This window comes from Haliotis cracherodii, unplaced genomic scaffold (assembly GCF_022045235.1).
Source record: "Haliotis cracherodii isolate W230 unplaced genomic scaffold, xgHalCrac1.p SCAF_7, whole genome shotgun sequence".
NCBI classification, from domain to species: Eukaryota; Metazoa; Mollusca; class Gastropoda; order Lepetellida; family Haliotidae; genus Haliotis; species Haliotis cracherodii.
In genome coordinates, this window is record NW_027266330.1 from 30,282,250 (window position 1) to 30,307,173 (window position 24,924).

The 24,924-nt window shown below is 42.9% G+C and overlaps 2 protein-coding genes across 5 annotated transcripts; one reads left to right on the top strand and one right to left on the bottom strand.

The window, feature by feature from the left end:
- Positions 1-1,383: 1,383 nt before the first annotated feature.
- LOC139448299 (NADH dehydrogenase [ubiquinone] 1 alpha subcomplex subunit 1-like) lies at positions 1,384-3,705 on the bottom strand. Its single transcript, XM_071229849.1, has 3 exons — positions 3,559-3,705; positions 3,065-3,157; positions 1,384-1,551 (listed from the first exon to the last, which is right to left on the bottom strand). The coding sequence occupies exons 1-3, from the start codon at positions 3,658-3,660 to the stop codon at positions 1,516-1,518; spliced, it is 231 nt and encodes a 76-aa protein (XP_071085950.1). The 5' UTR covers positions 3,661-3,705; the 3' UTR covers positions 1,384-1,515.
- Positions 3,706-4,120: 415 nt separating this feature from the next.
- On the top strand, positions 4,121-24,571 carry LOC139447643 (regulator of nonsense transcripts 3B-like). Of its 4 annotated transcripts, none has more exons than XM_071229057.1 (13): positions 4,121-4,281; positions 5,014-5,120; positions 6,418-6,524; positions 6,897-6,995; positions 7,419-7,529; positions 9,275-9,357; positions 12,687-12,875; positions 14,645-15,021; positions 15,319-15,495; positions 17,153-17,287; positions 17,551-17,599; positions 19,916-20,086; positions 23,963-24,571. In XM_071229057.1, exons 1-13 carry the CDS (start codon positions 4,183-4,185, stop codon positions 24,101-24,103), a joined length of 1,845 nt encoding a protein of 614 aa, XP_071085158.1. In that variant the 5' UTR covers positions 4,121-4,182; the 3' UTR covers positions 24,104-24,571. The 4 variants fall into 4 exon arrangements, with proteins under 4 accessions (XP_071085158.1, XP_071085159.1, XP_071085160.1 ...); XM_071229058.1 differs by having other exon boundaries at positions 17,554-17,599; XM_071229059.1 differs by lacking the exon at positions 19,916-20,086.
- The last annotated feature ends 353 nt before the right edge of the window (positions 24,572-24,924 follow it).

Here is a 24,924-nt window from a genome sequence, read left to right on the forward strand (position 1 = left end):
TGAGGCGCTAGAAGGTTAACAGCCACATTACCATCTCATCCTACTGGGTACCTACTCACTGCTGGGTGAACAGAGGCACGTTTCGAACAAAGTCACTTGCCTAGGGAGACACCACATGTGGTATATTTGCTTCAGTGTGGGGCAGGACCGAAGCCCTAGAAACTCTCAGGAGTCAAGCTGCTGAACGCGGATAATGATGATAATATAATGTGTTAGGCGCATATCATACCAATTGGAGAGACAGAGGCCTTATGTTGGCCAATGTTGCCCTTAAACTACAGTAATAAAAAAGGTCAACAACCACCTGATTTGTTCTCATAATACTACTTAGCATTACCTAATGGGCCAAAATAGTTGTCTTCAGTCAAAGGTGTGGACCTTAACAAATGGTGAGTAGTACACTACAGTTAATATGTCAGATTCATTATACTAATGTGAACTGACCGCCTCTGTGGTCCGGCTGGAGAGCGGCAGGAAGCCCGGGATTTGATCCCCGGCTGAGTCACACCTAGACTTCAAAAGATGGTACTTGTTGTTACCCTGTCTGCCGCTCAGCATTAAGGGGTTAAAAACCAAGGGCTGGTTGGCTCAGTCAGTATACTTTGTCTGAGTGGGGTATTCATGTTAAAATAGGGCATGGTATCTCAGTGGCTAGCACTATAAAATCGGCATCAGTCTAGGCTAATACAAGCGCACACCCGCACGCCCGCACGCGTACATGCATGTTTGTCACTTTGTAAGTGGAATAATCTTGGACATGACGTGAAACCCCAATTCACCTTACCTCACTAATATAAAGAATCTTTACCTTTTATTGAGGATTACATAACACCACCACATCTTTGAGTGAGTGAGTGAGTGAGTGAGTTGGGTTTAACACCGCTTTGAACAGTATTCCAGTTATATCGCGGCGTGTCAGCTTAATGTGGGAGGAAAGCCCAAAGTGATGCAGGTCTTAGACGTTCACCAGTTTGGTGAAACCCATGAGCACGGGTATGGTGCTGACAAACCTAGAAACAATCGGGGCGAACCTTTATTCAACCCACAATCACAGGTTTCTGGCGTGCCCAAGGGACGCAACTCTGCACAGCGAATCGCTGCGCTTCAGATGACTGGGCCACTCGTGCCCCCCTCCACATCTTTCAAAACTGAGATGTGTTTGGGACCCAGCTCCACAATGCCACACAAACATACCGGTACTCTTTTTTTTTATCATCCTCTGCATCATAAGAGGCGACTAACGATCGACTATTTACAGACCACTGTCATATAGCTGGAATATACATAGCTGGAGTGCAGCGTTAAACAACAAACAAACAAATCACGTAACTACAGTTGCGAGTTGATTTCCAAAGATAAAAGATAAAAACAAGACAAAAAATATTTGATACAACACATCATTTACTCATCTACTCTATGCAGAAATATGTTACAAAGTCCTCCCTGAAGCTAAGCAGCAGGTTGGACAGTCCAATGTTCACTAGTTGATGACCTCAACACTGCAGCAGTCAGCCATCAGTTACTCTTCTCGTCAGGTATAGACTCCAACCCCTGCAACAACAAACACATGGAATCAGCATGTTCAGTACGGGTTCGTCGTGGTTAGGGGCGTTCGGGTAGCCTAGTGGTTAAAGCGTTCGCACGTCATCCCTGAGACCAAGTTTCGATTCCCGACATGGGTACATGTGTAAAGCCTATTTCTGCTGTCCGTGTTCAAGATATTGCTGGAAAATTGCATAAAGCAGCGTAAAGTGAGTGAGTGAGTTGGGTTTAATGCCGCTTTTAACAGTATTCCAGTTACATCGCGGCGTGTCAGCTAGATGTGGGAGCAAGCCCAAAGTGGTGCAGGTCTCAGATGTTTACAACTTTGGTGAACCCCACGAGCACGGGTATGGTGCTGACAAACTAGAAACGGGGCGAACCGGGATTCGAACCCACAATCATAGAATTCTGGCATGCCCAAGGGACGCAACTCTGCATAGCAAATCGCGGCGCCTTGGAAGACTGGGCCACCCGTGCCCCCAAAAGCGGCATAAAACCATACTCACTCGCTCACTCAGTGGTTAGACTGTAGGATGAGAGTGAAGTGATACAGAACTTACATGCAGTTATATCAAAAACTCCATCATAATGTTTTGTTTGTGATTTGTTTAACATGTTAAATGCCACACTCCGCAATATTCCAGCAATATGATGGTGGTCTGTTAATAATGTACCAGACCAACCAGTAATTGATATTGTTAACAACAATCCACGCCATTGGGGTACAATGACATACAATCAACCAAGTCGCAGAATCGGACCACCCTATTTGGTCACTTCTTACCATGAATTCAACTACAAAAATTCCAGTTCAACGTTAAAACTCCTTAACATATGGTCTACATTAGTCGGACTCATTAATAAGTTGGGAGTTCCAGGCATTTGATGTATCTTGTTAAATGGTATGTCATGATAAATATTGCAAGCTGGATGTTGCTGCCTGTAACTTGTGTTAGGCAAAGACAACAACAATACTATTCCAGTCATATCGCGGCGTGTCAGCTTAATGTGGGAGGAAAGCCTGAAGTGATGCAGGTCTCAGACGTTTACCACTTCGGTGAAACCCACGAGCACGGGTATGGTGCTGACAAACCTAGAAACATAATCGGGGCGAAGGGGGATTCAAACCCACAATCATAGGTTTCTGCGAATTGCAGCACCTTAGACGACTGGGCCACCCGCGCCCCCTACTGAGGTAGCAAGCATATCATATTTCCAATAAACATTTGGAATTGTTTTTGGTCATGATATTAACAGGTATTTTGATATTGCATTCAATGAAATATTGAAGAACTAAGTATTAACATGATTAAAAGCTTTTGCTTTTAACTATCCACATATCAGTGAAATAAAAGTCAAACTTGTATAGCTGAAAAATTACTTTCAAGTATCACAACCTGAACATGGAAATTTTACTTTAAATTTGTGACTTTTTATAACCCTTTAGCCATGTCAGCTGAGACTTGTGGCCTCTGAGAATGCCCAGATAAATCCCTGAATACTTCAAATTTCCTCAACGCACCCGTGGCACATATTCACTTCCTGTTATCCTCTTGTCCCTGAGATATGTGTTGTAGTCCATGTAGAGGCCTGCGTCCCAGTTTCTTTGACAACTCTGACAACAGAGAAATAAGTAAAGCTTTAAACTATTCCACTCAGAGGTTGTTTGTTTGTTGCTAAACGCTGCAGTCAGCAATATTCCTGCTATATGATGTCAGCCTGAAAATAGTGGAGTCTGGACTAGACAATCCTGTGATTGACATCATGATCATGATGAACATTGATTTACACATTTCGGATACGATGACATGCAATGATGCATCAAGCAAATAAGAAAGCCTGACCCTCCAGTTAACATAAAGTTATGGGTTGTACTCTCTTGTGGGGATATTTACTGTTCCGGGTCATATTTACAGTAGGCTATCACTAGATTGAACACAGAAATGACTTTGACATTGACATCAATGGAAAACCTTTATGCCCTGTCAAAACGTAATTAACGATGCACACGCATACCTTTCCGTTGTAACTCAGTTTACTTATGACCCAGTTTATGTACGTTGGTGCAGTTATGCAGCCCATAACGAGAGCAGCACTCGGCAGTATTTCGTACCACATTTCGATTTTCCCAGTAGTGAAGGGCACACCCGAAAGGAGAAATATCTGAACTACGTTAGTAAACAGGGTGAGTTGGTATATTTACTTCATAAAAAGTATGTAACTTTGTTGATATTGATATAAATCCCACTTTATTGTTACAGGTAATCCCCAGAAAATGATATCCCAATAACTGGAAATCACACGTAAGGCTCTACGCGGCTTCCAATGATGTATTTTACAGTAACTTGAGTTCCATGTCCTTTCGGACATCTATCACACTAGGTAAGCAGTAAATCAGTATTCTCGAATTTAATTGGTGATTATTATGAACCGTCTTTAAGAGGTTCAATAAATTCATTATCACACAGAAATATTCTTATCACACTGTATTACTAGAATAAATGTTACATCTACGGTAATTTATGAAAACGAAATTCTCAAGCCTTTACTGCTGTACTACATTCAGTCTAACTGACAACATCCGGTTAAAATGGTGGAAATCTTCATTTACCAGAAAGTAGATAATAAACTGTTGATACAATGACACACGACAGGTCTGAGAGTAAATCATCAAAATTGTCAGAAAAAAGAAGTAGTGATGAGAGAAGAGGCAAGGATAGAGAGTCACCTCCTACAAAGGTATATTAGAAGGATACAGAAAATATAGCTGTCTAATTTGAAAATGAAACATTGATTTGGGAACAGAACTAGACGAACTGTATAATTTGGAACGTTCTAGTCAACATTACACATTCAAACATAAAGAAAACATCAATCTAAGCCCGTCGTTAATACAAGAATAAATGGGTTGTATTATGTTGAGTTGTCATTACCCTGATTAAAACGTTTGTCCCGCTGGTTAGTTCAGTTTAACAGTTGTTTGTTTTTGCCGTTGACAGTCAGGGAGCATGAGTGCAGATTTTGGACCGCATAAGAGGTGGTATAGAATATGTTCAGCATTATTATCATTCAAGGATCCAAGGGCAAAGCATAGAGTAAGGGGTTACCAACCCTCACCCTACCAGAACTAACCCTAAGGATCGAAAGAGCCACAGATAAAAAAATTTTATGCTAATTATTTTTTCTTGAGATATATCTATTAATTAGGATATAATTGTGTTGTCAGCAGATTCTAACAACAATTCTCTCCATGGTATCCAGCAATTAAATATAACTTTTAATGGGTCCCAAAATTGTATGAATAAAGGTGAGGTGTTCAGAGAAGTCTGATTTAATGTGGGTTTTTGCAACAGAGATCTTCTGTTCTATGATTATAGTTGCTATGAGGTGTTATGATGTCAGATAGGTGACAGAATACATCACCTGTTTTTACTCAAAATATTATTGATAATGTCTGTGAATGCATTTTAGGTTGTGATTCGGCGCCTCCCTCCTTCACTGACACCAGAGGTCTTCCTCGAGCAGGTGTCACCTCTCCCCAAGTATGACTTCTTCTACTATGTCAAGGCCGACATGAGGTAGGCTAACAAATGGGGGATCTAACGTCCAGATGCTGCTTACAATGTGCATCAAAGTTAATACAACAATGTATTTTTCTTTTGATGGAGCTCTCTTATTATCATGATCATTTACTCAAACAGCTATGAAAGAAAATTATGTCATCATTTTGGAATGCAGTGATCTTATCCAACAATTGATGACATCATATGTTCAGCCCTCTAAGTGGCGACCATATTGGTTGCCACTGTGACCTAATTGTATGATTTACAATCATAATTGATCTACTGCTCACCACTTGGCTACAAAAATATGGCGACAATATCGACCATATTTTCCTGTGTTTTGTGCACACATTTTGCCCCCAAAATACAGCTGTGTAGAGACTGATCACTGTATTTTATCCTGCATTTAGCTGACATCATTCTGCTTGATGCTGTTCAAATCACCATGCATTCTCGTGCTTTAAATTTAAAAGTTCATTGCAAAACAATACCATATGACAGTGTAATTGAGGGTTGAGCAAACTTTATTCCTTAATGTATTATTCCTGGTGAAATATTAGTTTCAATTACAATTTCTTCCAATCATTATGTTAAAACTCTTTTCAGTTATGATACTGGGTATTTTTCATCATGCGACCCGTGAAGATGCAGGGTAGAATCGATCTTCAGTAACCAATGCTAGACTATGTGATTATTTACAGACCGCCGTCATATAACTGGAATATTGCTGAGTGCGGCATTAAACAACAAACAAACAAATGTCATCAAGCATGGTGATGTTTTATCACAAGTTTCCCATTTTCATATACCAAGTTTTTTATCTTCTGTTCGTTCACCTGAAAAGATACCAGGTATTTTCTTACTGCACACTGTATGCAGAATAGCAATTTCCCCCGAAACTTGTACCTAAGAATGGGGGGATGTTCATTACACTCAAATGAGCAATACACAAGAAAATACAAAAAGTTGTTGACTAAAGATTAGCATAGAAAACCCTTCTGTTATCCATTTGCTGTTTGAAATTAACATGGTTAAGGTGAGTTTTGAACCTTTGTAAGAATTATTCTGTGAAAAATTGGAACATTTGAGAATAAAGAGTGAGTGAGTATGGTTTTATGCAACTTTAAGCACTATTCCTGTAATATCACGGCTGGAGACACTGTAAAATGGGCTTCACACATTGTACCCATGTGGGGAATGGAACCCGGGTCTTTGGCGTGATGAGCCAATGCTTCAACCACTAGGCTACCCCACCACCCCTTGAGAATAAAGAAATAATTGAGGTCATATCCGTCCTGTTGTTGTGTTTCAGCTTGGGACAGTATGCCTTCACCAGAGCCTACATCAATTTCCAAAATGCTGAGGACATGTATACCTTCCGAGATAAATTTGATGGCTACATCTTCATCGACAGCAAGGGTAGGCTGTCTGCTTGTCATACTCCTGTTATAACTTATATGTTGACAAATACCATTTGAAACTGTCCGGTTCCCCTGGGGAATATTATAAGGAGTAAGATGCTTATGACATCTCTACTCCACCCCCACCCCAAAAGGGGAGACATTGTCATACTTCATATTTAGCATGAAATTGATTAATCACAGGCCCATATAGGTAATTGATATCAGTACACATTCAGAATGATTACTTTAGTGTTTAGTGTTAGTCACTGTATCAATATGTCGTGATACTTTTGAGTCCAATTTCCAGTCAATGACATCTCTAATACCAGATGTTAATTCCTGGAATAATGCCGCAGAGTTATACAGAAAAACATCAATGTCTTTTCAGGGAATGAGTACCCAGCCATTGTGGAGTTCTCTCCCTTCCAGAAAGTTCCAAAGAAGAAGGTGAAAAAGCCAGACACCAAGAAGGGGACCATAGAACAAGGTTGGTGTTACATAATTCGAGAAATATATCTTCAGACATGCATATGTCTTGGCCTGAAGGGACCCGTGAAGATTCGGGGTGGAATAGGTCTTCAGCAACCCATGCTTGCCAAAAAAGGCGACTATACTTGTCGTAAGAAGCGACTAACAGGATTGGGTGGATAGGCTCTCTGACTTGGTTGATACATGTAATCGTATCCCAATTGCGTGGATCGATGCTCATGACATCAATCACTGGATTGTCTGATCCAGACTCGATTATTTACAGATTGCCGTCATATCGCTGAAATATTGCTGAGTGAGGCTTTAAACAACAAACAAACAAGCAAACTTGGCCTGAAGGTATGTGAGAGCTTCGTGTAAGGAAGTTTCAGAACTATGTCCCTACTGATGCCCTGATTAATCTCACTCTTGTTTACTTCAGACTCGGACTACCAGAAATTTCTGGAAAATCTGCAGAACCCAGAATCTGAACCTGCAGCCACTATCGACTCTTACCTGGAGGAGATAGAACAGAGGGAGAGGGAGATGAAAGGTGAGTGTCGCACTTTGACAAAACAATCTTAGCACTACAATTATTGTAAATCCTGAAGATTAAGATCTTAGTCTTCCGCTACAATAACCATCCTCTTGCACAGAACGATTGTTGGCCAAGATCATTGTAAGCTGCAAGGGAAACTTACAGTTGGTCGAAGCAATCTTAAGTAGCTAAGATCTTTGTTGTCCCTGAGTCCAATTGATAAAATGGAATGCAAGACAGGGTCTGTTGTACATTAGACAATTTGCTTCACTTTCAAACATGGCTGTTTCATGTCGTTAAACTGTGTGATTCGAATCAACACTTCAACAACACGAAGAATGCATCATAGATATCACGCCAAACATTGTTAATCGCGATAGTGAACTCCAAAATTATCGAGTCGATACCTTAAAATTCCCATCGACTCTATACTGAAAGAAGTGTGAAGCAGTATACCGTTTCACTAATCAGGGGAAGGATAAGAACATACTTGTCTGTTTTTTTGTTGTTGTTTTTTTAACGCCGCACTTAGCAATATTCCAGCTATATGACAACGGTCTGTAAATAATCGAGGCTGGACCAGACAATCCAGTGACTGATATCATAAGCATTGATCCACGCAATTGGGATCAATGACATGCATCAACTAAGTCAGCGAGCCCGACCACCCGATCCCGTTAGTCGCCTCTTACGACAAGCATAGTCGCCATTAACGGCAAGCATGGGTTGCTGAAGACCTATTCTACCCCGGATCTTCACGGGTACATACTTGTCTGAAAGCTGTTTGTAATGGTCATTACCTTTTTTGTTAACTCAAGGGCAGCTAATCATAGATCATACTCTAGATAGGAGTGCTTTCCCTTTGTATATGTGCTGTCGCCCGTGGTGCACCTTGCAGAATGTTTTAATGATATTTTCAGTTTGTAGACAGTAATAAGTAGTATCTTAAGTGTAAAAAGTACTGCTAACAGCTTCAGTAGCAGAACCATTAGTGATTTCATTTGATTGTGACCACACTGTGACCAATGACGTCACAATGGTCTGCAGAGCATTGTGATACAATTTCATTGCAGCGATATCTACAGTATAGATATCGCTTAATCTCATCCAAGCGATATCTCCTGTCGGAGCCAGTTTTGGATAATAAAAATACCTCCACTGTTGATGATTACGATCTTAAGTCCAGGCTCTCTTACAGTCACACTAAGCTCAGTTTGTGCAAGTGGTTCACTTACCTACCAGTCCACTACTATACCCATCTAAGTTCCGTCTTCTACTTTTATCTACCTGCAGGGGTGCACAGGTGGCCCAGTCGTCTAAGGCAGCGCGATTCGCTGTGCAGAGTTGCGTCCCTTGGGCATGCCAGAAACCTATGATTGTGGGTTCGAATCCCGGTTCGCCCTGATTATGTCTCTAGGTTTGTCAGCACCATACCCACGCTCGTGGGTTTCACCGAAGTAGTAAACGTCTGAGACCTGCATCACTTCGGGCTTTCCTCGCACATTAAGCTGACACGCTGCGATATAACTGGAATACTGTTAAAAGCGGCGTTAAACCCAACTCACTCACTCATCTAGCTGCAGGCTCTACTATGGTTTGTCTGGTCCAGGTTTGATCAGTGTTGTGACCGGACCCATTTTCCCACCCACTCATTGACTGAAGTATTGGACAACACAATACATCAGTACATACATTCGAAGAAATGTTCTTATGATGAAGGAAGGTAACAGATTTTGTAAGACACATTGCTTTGTTTGTAGCAAACCATGGGTGTCCTAAAACAACAACACCACTGATTGAGTACCTGAAGAGGAGGAGGGAGGAGAAGAAAGTGGCCATCCAGGTAAAGATGAGGGTAGTGGGACGTACAGGGTATTAAGGAAGTGGCCATCCAGGTAAAGATGAGGGTAGTGGGACGTACAGGGTATTAAGGAAGTGGCCATCCAGGTAAAGATGAGGGTAGTGGGATGTACAGGGTATTAAGGAAGTGGCCATCCAGGTAAAGATGAGGGTAGTCGGACGTACAGGGTATTAAGGAAGTGGCCATCCAGGTAAAGATGAGGGGAGTGGGACGTACAGGGTATTAAGGAAGTGGCCATCCAGGTAAAGATGAGGGTAGTCGGACGTACAGGGGATTACAGGGAGGAGGAGGGAGGAGAAGAAAGTGGCCATCCAGGTAAAGATGAGGGTAGTGGGGCGTACAGGGTATTAAGGAAGTGGCCATCCAGGTAAAGATGAGGGGAGTGGGACGTACAGGGTATTAAGGAAGTGGCCATCCAGGTAAAGATGAGGGTAGTCGGACGTACAGGGGATTACAGGGAGGAGGAGGGAGGAGAAGAAAGTGGCCATCCAGGTAAAGATGAGGGTAGTCGGACGTACAGGGTATTAAGGAAGTGGCCATCCAGGTAAAGATGAGGGTAGTGGGACGTAGAGGGTATTAAGGAAGTGGCCATCCAGGTAAAGATGAGGGTAGTGGGACGTACAGGGTATTAAGGAAGTGGCCATCCAGGTAAAGATGAGGGTAGTCGGACGTACAAGGTATTAAGGAAGTGGCCATCCAGGTAAAGATGAGGGTAGTGAGACGTACAAGGTATTAAGGAAGTGGCCATCCAGGTAAGATGAGGGTAGTGGGATGTACCGGGTATTAAGGAAGTGGCCATCCAGGTAAAGATGAGGGTAGTGGGACGTAGAGGGTATTAAGGAAGTGGTCATCCAGGTAAAGATGAGGGTAGTGGGACGTACAGGGTATTAAGGATGTGGCCATCCAGGTAAGATGAGGGTAGTTGGATGTACAGGGTATTAAGGAAGTGGCCATCCAGGTAAAGATGAGGGTAGTGGGACGTACAGTGTATTAAGGAAGTGGCCATCCAGGTAAAGATGAGGGTAGTCGGATGTACAAGGTATTAAGGAAGTGGCCATCCAGGTAAAGATGAGGGTAGTGGGATGTACAGGGTATTAAGGAAGTGGCCATCCAGGTAAAGATGAGGGTAGTCGGACGTACAGGGTATTAAGGAAGTGGCCATCCAGGTAAAGATGAGGGTAGTGGGACGTACAGGGTATTAAGGAAGTGGCCATCCAGGTAAAGATGAGGGTAGTCGGACGTACAAGGTATTAAGGAAGTGGCCATCCAGGTAAAGATGAGGGTAGTGGGATGTACAGGGTATTAAGGAAGTGGCCATCCAGGTAAAGATGAGGGTAGTGAGACGTACAGGGTATTAAGGAAGTGGCCATCCAGGTAAAGATGAGGGTAGTGGGACGTACAGGGTATTAAGGAAGTGGCCATCCAGGTGAAGATGAGGGTAGTGGGACGTACAGGGTATTAAGGAAGTGGCCATCCAGGTAAAGATGAGGGTAGTCGGACGTACAGGGTATTAAGGAAGTGGCCATCCAGGTAAAGATGAGGGTAGTCGGACGTACAAGGTATTAAGGAAGTGGCTATCCAGGTAAGATGAGGGTAGTGGGATGTACAGGGTATTAAGGAAGTGGCCATCCAGGTAAAGATGAGGGTAGTGGGACGTACAGGGTATTAAGGAAGTGGCCATCCAGGTAAAGATGAGGGTAGTGGGTCGTACCGGGTATTAAGGAAGTGGCCATCCAGGTAAAGATGAGGGTAGTGGGATGTACAGGGTATTAAGGAAGTGGCCATCCAGGTAAGATGAGGGTAGTGGGTCGTACAGGGTATTAAGGAAGTGGCCATCCAGGTGAGATGAGGGTAGTGGGACGTACAGGGTATTAAAGGGCAAGTTCACACGGAAATGAACCTATTTTTCTTGTACTTTTTCCACATTAAAAGTGTTAACCTAGAAGTGTCGTAGACAAAAATATAAAAATATAACAATTAACTAACATATTTTTTGCATTAAAACGATATATATTTTTCACATTTACCAGGTGTTCTATTTCCATAACAAAAACACCATGGCTTATGCCCCTTGCAATATGACGTCATTGGTGCCAATTGATAAACATTATGACGTCATCATGCTTTGTTAGAGCCGCTTCACGTGATGTAGGTACAGGTGTGTGATTCTAGCGTCTCAGATGCCAGCCAGCATAGTGTTATGCTGAGTCACCACTGCGCCGGAGTGTGTCGTAGGCCATGTTGTTTTACCGCAAACTGGTACTTGATATCTTTTGCGTTGAGAATAGACAGAGACCCAGTTGAATTGGCACCAATTACGTCATAATCTAAGGGGGATAACTCAGGCCTGTTTAGTTCGAAAAACGAAGTCCTCATAACGGCATATCATTTTCACACTATTGTGAGCTTCCTACTTTCACTGTGAAAAAATGAGTGTATCTTTTCAAACACAGACACTAACTAATTCTAAAATTGCGCTTTGTTTAGAAAAAGAAAGAGAGTGATTTTTGCGTGTACACTTCCCCTTTAAGGATGTGGCCATCCGGGTGAAGATGAGGGTAGTGGGATGTACAGGGTATTAAGGATGTGGCCATCCAGGTAAAGTTGAGGGTAGTGGGACGTACAGGGTATTAAGGAAGTGGCCATCCAGGTAAAGATGAGGGTAGTGGGACGTACAGGGTTTTAAGGATGTGGCCATCCAGGTAAAGATGAGGGTAGTGGGACGTACAGGGTATTAAGGAAGTGGCCATCCAGGTAAAGATGAGGGTAGTGGGATGTACAGGGTATTAAGGAAGTGGCCATCCAGGTAAAGATGAGGGTAGTGGGACGTACAGGGTATTAAGGAAGTGGCCATCCAGGTAAAGATGAGGGTAGTGGGACGTACAGGGTATTAAGGAAGTGGCCATCCAGGTAAAGATGAGGGTAGTGGGACGTACAGGGTATTAAGGAAGTGGTCATCCAGGTGAAGATGAGGGTAGTGGGTCGTACAGGGTATTAAGGAAGTGGCTATCCAATTAAGATGAGGGTAGTGGGGCGTACAGGGTATTAAGGAAGTATTACGCAACTATAACAGCCTTGAAAATGATAGTTGAAAAGCCTGGAAAAGGCCTTGACTTTTAGTATTCCATATCTGTATGAACCTTGTTTTGTATGACACGTCGGGAGGACAAACCACGCCCTTTCTCCGGGCAGATGTTCTTTCCACTACACCACAGAGGCATTTTAGTTTACTAGGAGGGAATTCTACCTGTAGGGTTATCATTACTGAGATAATGTCAACATGTGTGATACACAGCTTTATTCTGCTGTAGAAAATCCGTGAGGAGAGGAAGAGGCGTGAACTGGAGCGGAGGCGGGTGAAAGAGGATGAGAAGAGGAAGAGGAGGGAGAAGGAGAAACTGATGCGAGAGAAGGAGAAGATGCGAGAGAAGGATGGGAAGGACAAGGATAAAGACAAGGACAAGGAGAAGGACTCGAAGAAGGAAGACCAGCCCGTGAAGGTGGGTGCTGGGGCAGGTAGTGGTGGTGGTTGAGAAGCACCGTATAGGTGGGTGCTGGGGGAAGGTAGTGAAGGTGGTTCAGAAGCCCGTGAAGGTGGGTGCTGGGGGAGGTAGTGAAGGTGGTTCAGAAGCCTGTGTAGGTGGATGCTGGGGGACGTAGTGAAGGTGGTTCAGGAGCCCGTGTAGGTGGGTGCTGGGGGAGGTAGTGAAGGTGGTTCAGAAGCCTGTGAAGGTGGGTACTGGGAGGAGGTAGTGGTGGTGGTTCAGAAGCCCGTATAGGTGGGTGCTGGGGGGAGGTAGTGGTGGTGGTTCAGAAGCCTGTGAAGGTGGGTGCTGGGAGGAGGTAGTGGTGGTGGTTCAGAAGCCCGTGAAGGTGGGTGCTGGGGGAGGTAGTGAAGGTGGTTCAGAAGCCCGTGAAGGTGGGTACTGGGAGGAGGTAGTGAAGGTGGTTCAGAAGCCTGTGTAGGTGGGTACTGGGAGGAGGTAGTGGTGGTGGTTCAGAAGCCTGTGTAGGTGGGTGCTGGGGGAGGTAGTGAAGGTGGTTCAGAAGCCCGTATAGGTGGGTGCTGGGGGAGGTAGTGGTGGTGGTTCAGAAGCCTGTGTAGGTGGGTACTGGGAGGAGGTAGTGAAGGTGGTTCAGAAGCCCGGGAAGGTGGGTGCTGGGGGGAGGTAGTGGTGGTGGTTCAGAAGCCCGTATAGGTGGGTGCTGGGGGAGGTAGTGGTGGTGGTTCAGAAGCCCGTGAAGGTGGGTACTGGGAGGAGGTAGTGGTGGTGGTTCAGAAGCCCGTGAAGGTGGGTACTGGGGGAAGGTAGTGGTGGTGGTTCAGAAGCCCGTGAAGGTGGGTGCTGGGGGAGGTAGTGGTGGTGGTTCAGAAGCCCGTGAAGGTGGGTGCTGGGGGAAGGTAGTGGTGGTGGTTCAGAAGCCCGTGAAGGTGGGTGCTGGGGGAGGTAGTGGTGGTGGTTCAGAAGCCCGTGAAGGTGGGTACTGGGAGGAGGTAGTGGTGGTGGTTCAGAAGCCTGTGAAGGTGGGTACTGGGAGGAGTTAGTGAAGGTGGTTCAGAAGCCCGTATAGGTGGGTGCTGGGGGAAGGTAGTGGTGGTGGTTCAGAAGCCTGTGTAGGTGGGTGCTGGGGCAGGTAGTAGTAGTGGTTTCTGAAGCCTGTGTAGGTGGGTGCTGGGGCAGGTAGTAGTAGTGGTTCAGAAGCCTGTGTAGGTGGGTGCTGGGGCAGGTAGTAGTAGTGGTTTCTGAAGCCTGTGTAGGTGGGTGCTGGGGCAGGTAGTAGTAGTGGTTTCTGAAGCCTGTGTAGGTGGGTGCTGGGGCAGGTAGTGGTGGTGGTTCAGAAGCCTGTGTAGGTGGGTGCTGGGGCAGGTAGTAGTAGTGGTTCAGAAGCCTGTGTAGGTGGGTGCTGGGGCAGGTAGTGGTGATGGTTTCTGAAGCCTGTGTAGGTGGGTGCTGGGGGGAGGTAGTGAAGGTGGTTCAGAAGCCTGTGTATGTGGATGCTGGGGGAGGTAGTGGTGGTGGTTCAGAAGCCTGTATAGGTGGGTGCTGGGGGCAGGTAGGGGTGGTGGTTCAGAAGCCCGTATAGGTGGGTGCTGGGGCAGGTAGTGGTGGTGGTTTCTGAAGCCCGTGTAGGTGGGTGCTGGGGGAAGGTAGTGAAGGTGGTTCAGAAACCTGTGTAGGTGGGTGCTGGGGCAGGTAGTTGACATCCATAAATTCTCTTCTTTCTGTGTATCACTTAGAAAACATATGCCATGCCTGTTGTGTTGCAGCTGCTGAAGAACCCTGAGAGGGAGAAGGACAAGGAGCCAGTCAAACCAAAGGATGAGAAGCCTACAGGCAGGGAAAACCTACGCTTCTCAAAAGAAAACCGAGAAAGAGAAAAAGCCAAGAATGAGAAAAGAGATGAAAGACCGAAGTCCGGTAGGGACACAGGTCGAGGGGGAGACAAGGGGAGGCAGGGGAAGGAGGACAAGTATGGCGACAAGTCGGGGGATAGATATGACAAGTACGAGAAGTCCCGACCCAATAGAGAGGATCGAGGGGACAAGTCGAGATCTTATCGAGATGACCGTCCGCCGGACCGACTCCGGTCGAGGAATGACCGGGATAGAGACAGGGATCGTGACAGGGATCGCGACAGGATGAGGTATATATGTCCTTCTTGTCCCAGAAGGATTCTTTTCAATACTGACATTGCAAAGATATAGGAATGAAGCTGTTGGTATGTTACAACATTAAGGGTTATGGCACAGAAGTATTGGTAAAAAATGTTTTATAATACCTCCTGAGAAATATCAACTCTCTGTTCCAAACTGTTAATCTTGTCTCTGAATTATGTATGTTAAATGACAGATGTAAGCCGTTATTGAAATGCTATAAACTCACTCACTCACTCACTCACTCACTCACTCACTCACTCACTCACTCACTCACTTTTTTGCAGAGATGATCGTCCAAAGTCTGGTGGCTACGGCAGGAAACAGGATGGGTACTATGACCGTGATGATAGACCGCCACGTGGTAACCATGACGACAGAAAGAAAAGTGACCGCTACGATGACCGACCAAGATCCAGTGGTTCCAACACTGACAATAAACGGAAACAAGACAGTTCACAAAAGTAAGGGTGTGAGTTGGGAGTGAATAATTTAAACTGCAGGCAGTCACTTTTTGGACAGACAAACCGGTGATCGATGGCATGAGCATCCATCAACATCACCATGACACACCATTAGCTAGGTCACACATTGTAAACACCTATGTCAGTTTAAGGTTTATGTCCCTTTTGACAGGCAGGGTGATGTCCGTATGGATATTTGAAATTTTTTAAAACTTTTTAACAAATCTGAAAAATGGACTTACGTCGGGAAATAGCCTATTTAGACATCCAGCATCCATATGATTCAATGTGTGTGGGTGAGTTTTGTATTCCAGTTCCATGACTGACATGACTACCGTATTTGACGTAATAAGCGCCCTGCTCTAATAAGCGCTCACGGCAATATTTGCTAATATATTGGCTGGTGAACAATCTCAATTAGCACCCCTTCCGATTGATCAATGTACACAAGACTTATTTTTTCGTGTATAATACGCACTCGTGTGTTATATGCACCCTTAATTATCAGCAATTAAATCCTGGAAAAATATATATGTCGTATATTAACATTTCAGGCTGTCAGCATAAACCACAAATTTACGAACTTTCAACTCTTTTTTTTTTTCACCAAAATAATATTCCAATAAGAGCCCCCTATTTCTAATTTTGAGAGCGCCCTGGGAGCTTATTACGTCGAATACGGTATGTGATATATCTAACTCACCTTGCCTGGGAAATTCAGCTGGTAGTAGAGCTCCGCAATGAGGAGATTGGGACTTAGATTGTGTAGCTTGATTTTGGAGGAAAGCCAGAAGTGATGCAGGTCTTAGATTTTTCCCACTTTCATGAAACCCATTAGCCAAGTATGAAGCAGACACCTAGAAACATTATCAGGTGAACCAGGCAAGCTCCTTCCCAGGGGGTGACACCTTCGTTACATTCTCGGTAACATCGCTGCCACCAGTGTGGGCGCGGCCATTACAAGAATCTTGAAGTTTGGCCTCTAACCCCAAATGTAGTAATGTTCATACTTTTGTTTATGTCTTTGGGAATGCCATCACAGTGAATTTTGATAAGGTTTACGTCTGACCATGTTTTCCAGATGTTTTGTTTACTTAGTTGTTTGTATAATCAGATTGGTTCGAGATTGCAGACTAACGGAAAATCAACCAACTTCTCCCTTACATTCTTACTATATCAATTAAAGATGATAGTTTCAATGAAATATAAATTCAAATTGACAAACAAAGGATGTAATTTATCAGCGGTAAGTGTATTCAGCGTCACGACAGTCGTCACTTGTTTGTAAACATAACGGTCATACGGTTGCGAGTTCAACTCCACGCATGGTTGGGGTCATTTATCACAGTGGGAAGTTTTGACTGATGTCAGCGATAGTATAGAGAGCTCCGCGAACGGACTATGGCTGTGAGGAGCTTGGTGAACCAAGTTTACAAGGGAGGCAACTCTGCACAGCGATTTGTGGCAACTGAGACAACTAGGCCACCAGTGCTACCTGATTTCATTTGAAATTTTAGTTAACAATATTTAAACAAGTAGTCCAAAAAGGAGTAAATATCAGACAATTTTCCACAGTTTGTGGAGACTGTAAACATTAATTCAATATCTGGGTAAGCTTGTGTGTTTCCATGTGTAGAAAGTGATTGCCTGTTTGCAGGGATGATAAGAAAGATGAACGGAGAGAGGAGAAGCCCAAGTCTGGCGGCAAGAGTGGGTCGGAGGAGAAGCCCAAGTCTGGCGGCAAGAGTGGGTCGGAGGAGAAGAAGAAACCAGAGACATCGCAGGAGTCAAGGTCAGCCGAGGAGCCATGTTGTAATTTTGGTCGTGAAGATCTGGGTCCCCACAACCCATGCTTGTCGTAAGAGGCGAATGCGCTTGTCGTAAAAGCCGACTAATGTGATCGGGCGGTCACTGACTTGGTTGATGCATGTCATCGTATCCCAATTGTGTATATCGATGCTCATGATGTCAGTCACTAGATTGACTAGTTCAGACTTGATTATTTACTGCTCAAAGGAGCATTAACTCACACACACTTTGATCTTTGACCCTCAGCAGCAAGAAGGAAGGGGAGGCAACTCGTCCTGAGCGTGAGCGACACAAGGTAAGGCGTTTGAAGAGTTACCTGTCTTGTTTGGAGGTACAGAGTAGTGTTAGTGTTAGTGTTAGTGTTAGTGTTAGTGTTAGTGTAACCCCTTACTCATGTTATTTGTTAATGTGCTAGAAAGGAATAGTTTAGTATCCATTTTGATACAAAATGCTTTAGACATGTCAGAGATGTTACATTTTTTTAGATCATACAAAATGTTTAATTCCTTTGAAAATACATAAAAACTACTTTTTGAGACTTTCCAGAATTGAAATAAATTTATGATAATCAATCGATAAATTTGGATAACCTCATGTGATTTGTTTCCATGGCAATTGTGTTGTCTATGGCCATGAGTTCATCTGACAGGATGAAGCTAATGGACATCAATCACTATTCCAGGGAGTTGTCTGACTAGTCAAGGGAGGTAACTCTGGCAGGGAGTTATCTGACCAAGCTCCTTCCCAGCGCGTGACACCTTCGTTACACTCTCGGTAACATCGCTGCCACCAGTGTGGGCGCGGCCATTTCAAGAATCTTGAAATTTGCCCTCCAACCCCATATGTAGTAATGTTTATACTTTTGTTTATGTCTTTGGGAATGCCATCATATTTCAATTTGAAAAGATTTACGACTGACCATGTTTTCCAGGATGAATTTACTTTGTTGTTTTGATAATCAGATTGGTTCGAGATTTCAGACTAACGGAAAATCAACCAACTTCTCCCTTACATTCTTACTATATCAATAACACGATAGATTTAATGAAACAGAAATTCAAATCGACAATAGAAGAAATTTATTTAGCAGCGATAAGTGTATTCGGCGTCACGACAGTTGTCACATGTTTGTAAACATAACGGTCATTCGGTTGCGAGTTCAACTCCAAGCATGGTTGTGGCCACCTATTCACAGTGGGGAGTTTTGACTGGTGGCAGCGATAGTATAGAGAGCTCCGGGAACGTAATATCGCTGTGAGGAGCATGTTATCTGACTAGGCAAGGGAGGTAACTCTTGCAGGATTTATCTCGACCTGTTCTCAGCCCGATATTCGTTCTCAAGTCTGCAGCAAATGCCATTAAATATTCCCAAAATGGAGTTTAAAATTTTCCAATTCATGGCAGTTAATATCTAATTTCATGGCTTTGTAGAGATCACCTGTATTTCACAGACAACAGAACAAGTAATAAGAAGTGGTATTGATGCTTAGTAAAAATTTATATTTTTTGCATGGAATACAGTCTCAAAATACAATGTTAAAATACATGTATATGAATTTAAGAAGACAAGAAACGTACCAGTTTTGAACAAAATATATTGTTTTCCCAGTTTGCCTGTCAGAGTCACTCACTTTTAAATCCTGGATAAGTCCCAGTTATTTGAATAGTGATTTCTCATTTTGAGAAATTTATACTCTTCCGGCACTCTGTTGAACATTAACTGCAACTACATGCCTAAATATCTTACAATCTAAGACATCTAGCTTATGAATGCAGAGCTCCAGATAAATTTTTGGACAATTGAGTTTTTACTCGAAGGTTTCTATTTCAATTGGGTTATTACATTTTCATTGGGTAACCAATATTATTTCACTCATCTATTCATCACTCTATTGGGTTTTCCCCAAAATAAGTAAGCATTTTGAGATTAAAAAAAAATGAAATAATGTTTTAGATGTATATTATGGTTCTAAATATGGGCTTGACTTGGAAAGTAAATAATTGTGTTTCGGAAATAAGCTCCATTGTACACATGCTGAGAAAGCTTCATTGGGTATTTACGCATGCTGTTTTCAAACAATTGAGTTTTTCATTTAATGCATGCGTGTCTGTAAGTTGAAATTGAAAGTAATTGGGTTTTGAATAGTTTTGAGGGGTATTTAATGCAAATAGCTTATCTGTAGCTCTGTGAATGTGTACACCTTTGGGTTAGTACTCAAGCATCATTGACCACAAGGTCTGCGAAGTCAAACATTTTGTCTGATTTATCAAATCACCCATTTCTGAATCCTTACCCCCACTTTCTGAATCCTTACCCCCATTCCACAAAGCGATCAGAGTGCTACGACTGTCGTAAGTGTATGTTAAAATATGGGAGTAACGATTATCTAAGTACAACGATCGCTTTGAGCAATGGGGCCAAGTTTCCTATATAGACGTGCGGTGTGTGAATATTTACTTAACATGTTCGTGTTTATTATCATTATCATCATTCATTCACCAGATTTTCTTTCGATCATGTGTAGGTTTTGGAGACTGCATGGCTTTTTCAAATGTGCATTTTGTTCATTTCTTGTTTTGTTTTTTCTGTCCATTATTTCAATGGGAACAGGTTGATAGTAAGAGTGGGGAAAATTGTAACGAGGATCCTAAGGATGTAAAAATAGACGACAAACGGAAAGACGATAACCGATCGAGCTCTTCGATCAGTAGAGGAGAGGAGAGTGAGAAAAGTGGACAGGAAAGTTTGGGGGACGGTGATGAGAAAAAGAGACGACGCAGGGTAAATTAATTCGTTGTATACAGTAATTTAACTCACAAAGCTCCATATCATGCTTTATCTGTAATTATATCTTCGGACGGAAACAGTTTGGAGCCAAGATGGTAATTCTGAAAGATTTTGTCTCTTTACATATTAATTTTGGTCTGGTTTCTTAAGGCTGAAGGGGTCCAGATACTACAGAAACGTACCCTAGGATGAGTCCATTTCACCGCAGGGCCGGAGGGCCGCAGGGTGCAATGCACATAACCAGTTCCTTAGGTATTCGCCACTTCCTGTATGCCAAACTGTGGTTAAATTCAAAATGGCACTACGCTATCGACAGGAGGAATTTTTAGATTATCTTCTGAAGCCTTTGACAATGCTGTAATGTTAAGAAAGGTTAGAGCTCTTGGCAAAAGATCGTGCAGAAGTAACACGCATGCACTCTTAACCAGGCAACCCGGAACTAGAACATGAACCGGTTTCGGTTTCGGTTTCCGTTTCGGGTTGAGGAATATGGACTTTACGCCATTAAGGGTACCAGGTATGTTTCTATATTCTAATTTTGGCTAGGGTACATTTCTGTAGTACCTGTGCCGACAACGACCCCTTCTGTAGGTTCCCTTCACTTTATAATGAAGATGTGTTTATGTGTCGTTATCGCCAACCATGCACACAGTGGACACAGTGACAGCCCTCTGTTAGCAGTCTTCAGTACTTCATGGTCTCATAAAGATACACTTCTGCATCACCCATGAATAGATACGACCAATTTGCAGGGCAGTTGCCCCTGGGGGATTCGTGGTTAGAACTGGTTCTCAGCTGTTCTAGACTTAAGTCAACACATGGTCAGGATCGATAACAAAGTTGATAGCCCGTCCTCGTATCCAGATGGCATGGACCATTGGTCACTATGTGGATCGTGTGGTCAGACTTGGTGACTTGGTGGCTTGGTTCATTGCATGTCATTGTACCCCAACAGTGTGGATCGTTGATCACAATATCAATCACGGGATTGTCTCGTCTGATTCGATTATTTACACAGGGTTCGTACAGGCTTGAAATGGATTTGAATTTCAAGGTGTTTCTTGAAAAGCCTTGATTTTTAGTGCCTACCTTATAAAGCCCTGTATATAACTAAAACAGCTTGAAAACCCTTGAATTTGTACAAATTGGCATCTACATGTACTTGTTAATAAAGGGGCGGTTGGGTAGCCTAGTGGTTAAAGTGTATGCTTGTCATGCCGAAGACCCGGGTTCGATTCCTGTCATGGGTACAATGTGTGAAGCCTATTTCTGGTGTCCCCTGCCATGATATTGCTGTAATATTGCTAAAAGAGGCGTAAAAACCATACTCACTCACTCACTCACTCAAATTTGTGATGTTGATAATCAACTTTAAAGGTTTTACTACTGATATATCGTATTACAGTTGAAAGCCTTGAAAAGGCCTTGAATTTTAGTGATCCATATCTGTATAAACCCTGTTACAGACCACCGTCATATTGCTGCAATATTGCTGCTTGCAGCTTTAAACAACAAACAAACAAATAAACAAGCAAACAAACAAACAGTGTAGTCCCTGTTTTTAACCAACAGTCTAGCTCCAGTGGGAGGGCAACCAGTGATAGTTCAGGCCAGTGATCACTCTGATCTTACAACATTTCTTACACATATTTGACTTCAGTGAGTTATATACAACTTTATTTCATGAACCTACTGAGATTACATACAGGTCACTACTTCAAGGCGGTCACACATATTCAGGTGTGCTGGGGACAAGTAGTGTATTTACAAGACCATGAAGTATTGACATTGTGAAGTGACAAAATTCAACCAATCTTTTATGGAAAGCTACAGTTTCAGCATCTTGTAGAGTATCAAGAGATGCTCCATTAAGAAACCAAGAAAAGATTCCTCATTGTGGTGAATGCAATTATTCTGAATTTAGATATCGTAAATATAATTATATCATGACCTTTCAATTGATGCGGCAAAAGTTGGACAAGTAGCAGAAGGATTTTGAAATTGTCTAGATGCTTTTAGTTTATAATGTTAGTAGAATTAATCATTGTGTGTATGATGAAGATGTGGAAGAGTGAGGGCTTGCTTCTGATGTCCACTGTGGTACATGCGACTGTTGTTCCATTGTTAGCATGCTGCAGCACAAGGTCCTCCCTGCCGCCGTCGCCCGCATGTTCAGCACTTGTTAATCTGGACACTGTTAGTCTTGATACCCTGAAACCCTGTTAAACTGGACACTGTTAGTCTGGATACCCTGAAACCTTGTTAATCTGGACACTGTTAGTCTGGATACAATGAAACCTTGTTAATCTGGACACTGTTAGTCTGGATACCCTGAAACCTTGTTAATCTGGACACTGTTAGTCTGGATACCTTGTTTTGTTGGGGGCAACATACGGTCATCGGTGGACATAATTTATATTCATTTGTTTGTTGATTAAAGCCGCTCTCAGGAATATTCCAGCTGTATGACCACGGACTTTAAATAATCGAGTCTGAACAGACAATCCAGTGATTGATATCATGAGCAGTTGGGATACGATGACATTCATCAATCAAGTCAGTGAGCCTGAACAACTGACCCCGTCAGTCGCCTTTTACGACAAGCATAGTCACCTTTTACGGCAAGCATGGGTTGCTGAAGACCTATTCTACCCCAGAATCTTCATGGGGCTATAGGCAAATGTGGTAGTAGGTTTATAAGTTATGTGACCCATGAAGATCCAGGGTAGAATAGGTCTTCAGCAACCTATGCTTGCCGTAAAAGGTGACTATGCTTGTCGTAAAAGGCGACTATGCTTGTTGTAAAAGGCGACTGACGGGGTCAGTTGTTCAGGCTCACTGACTTGGTTGATGAATGTCATCGTATCCCAACTGCTCATGATATCAGTCACTGGATTGTCTGTTCAGACTCGATTATTTACAGTCGGTGGTCATACAGCTGGAATATTGCTGAGAGCGGCCTCAAACAACAAACAAACGAATATAAGTTATGTCCACCGATGACCGTATGATGCCCGGTCTGTCCAGCTGTTGTTCCTCAGTGTCGACACTGTCCTGTAGTTTTAGATGCTTTGTTCAGACACTACCAACCCTGTCACTGTTGTCCCCACCTGCCACCACACATTCATGTAATAGTATCGTTCTCATTTGGCTAAAAAAAATAAGTCTTGGTTCTCAGGCACTGCCCGCATCATCATAAAGTCTGCCGCACTTTTTGTTTTTATTTCCATTTTTAAAAAAGGAAAGAAATCCTAAAACTTAAAAACAATGCGATCCAATGTAGCACAACGTTACTTCCCTTTACACGCACACCGCTTTACTGCTTTACTGCACATCTCGTGTTATGGTCATGGCGGCAATAGGAGTTTGTATGCTTGTTTATGTAGGCAGGCACTTTCCCAGGTTGATGGTGCACAACTGTTTATTTGGTTCAACACTAGTTTGAACAAGCCAAAAAAAAAAAAATGCAACCACCCGCCCTCACTTTATTTTCAAAAGTCATTGCCTGAGAACTAATACTTTTATTTTTTTTAGCCTTTGTTAATGTCGTTATTAGCATTTATTTACTTACATTTGTTTTTTTCTCTTAATTTATCATCACTATTAATTTTCTTTTGTGCAGTGTTAACATTCATTTTGTTAAATACTTTCATATCAAGTAAATCAGAAGATTTGTTAAATGTGGATTTCTGTTCTTGTGTTAATCTGATGCTTTTTGTCTATTAGATTTGTCTTGTGATGTTAACGGCGTGAACACATTTAGCCTGCATGAAACAAGGAGTGACTGTGCTTCTGTGTGAGTTAATCTGTACTACTAGGCAGTAGGGCTGTTTTATCAGTGACCATGACACTAATTTTGTGCTGATGCAGGATCGGCCAGAGAGACAGATCTATGTCCCGCGGCGAGCGCTCGAGAGGCAGAAACAGGAAGCAACCAAAGACGGGAAGGAAGGTCAAGGTGACAAGGGTCAAAGTGCAGAGAAGTGCGACAGCGAAAAGGGTCAAGGTTGAAGAAAGGACAGGATTTTATTTATTGAGTTTTACTGAGCGTCATGCGAGTCCCTTAAAGTGACGTATGATGCATGAATGGTACACTGATATGTATGTTCATACGGAGATGCACTTGATTTGATATTTGGAGAAATATTTGAAAGGTGGGTGGGAAATATGAAACTCATCACATACATATGTTCAAATTCTGTTGGAAGTTTTTTGTTTTTGGAAATGTTTAGAATATTTTGAGACAAGACATATGTATTCTTTAGTTCATGTTTTCATTATTTCCGTATCACAGTCAGGTGCTCAACGTGTCTGATTTTTCATGTGCATGGATCTATTCGTTTCATTTGTATTTTCCAAATAATGTTTGAAGTTCATGAAACTGTGCTGGGCATATTGATCATGATGTGCAGAATGTGCAGTGGCTGTGGAGGATAGAATGTCCTTGATCACAGCGAGATGAGCAACACTGCAGGTGTTATGCTGGTAATAAACATGTGTAACAATGTGTGTCTTCTGTGTTGTATCGTGGGACTCAGCATCAGTTTCAGATCAGCTGAACACCCTTCATCTTGATGATATGCTACTCAACCTTCGACAGGGATATTCTGAAGTGGGGATAAATTGGACTGGATGTTTGGAGATGTTGTAGTGAGTGAGTTGGGTTTAATGCCGCTTTTAACAGTATTCCAGTTATATCACGGTGTGTCAGCTTAATGTGGGAGGAAAGCCCGAAGTGATGCAGGTCTCTGACTTTTGACACTTCGGTGAAACCTACGAGAACGGGTATGGTGCTGACAAACCTAGAAACATAATCTGGGCGAACGGGGATT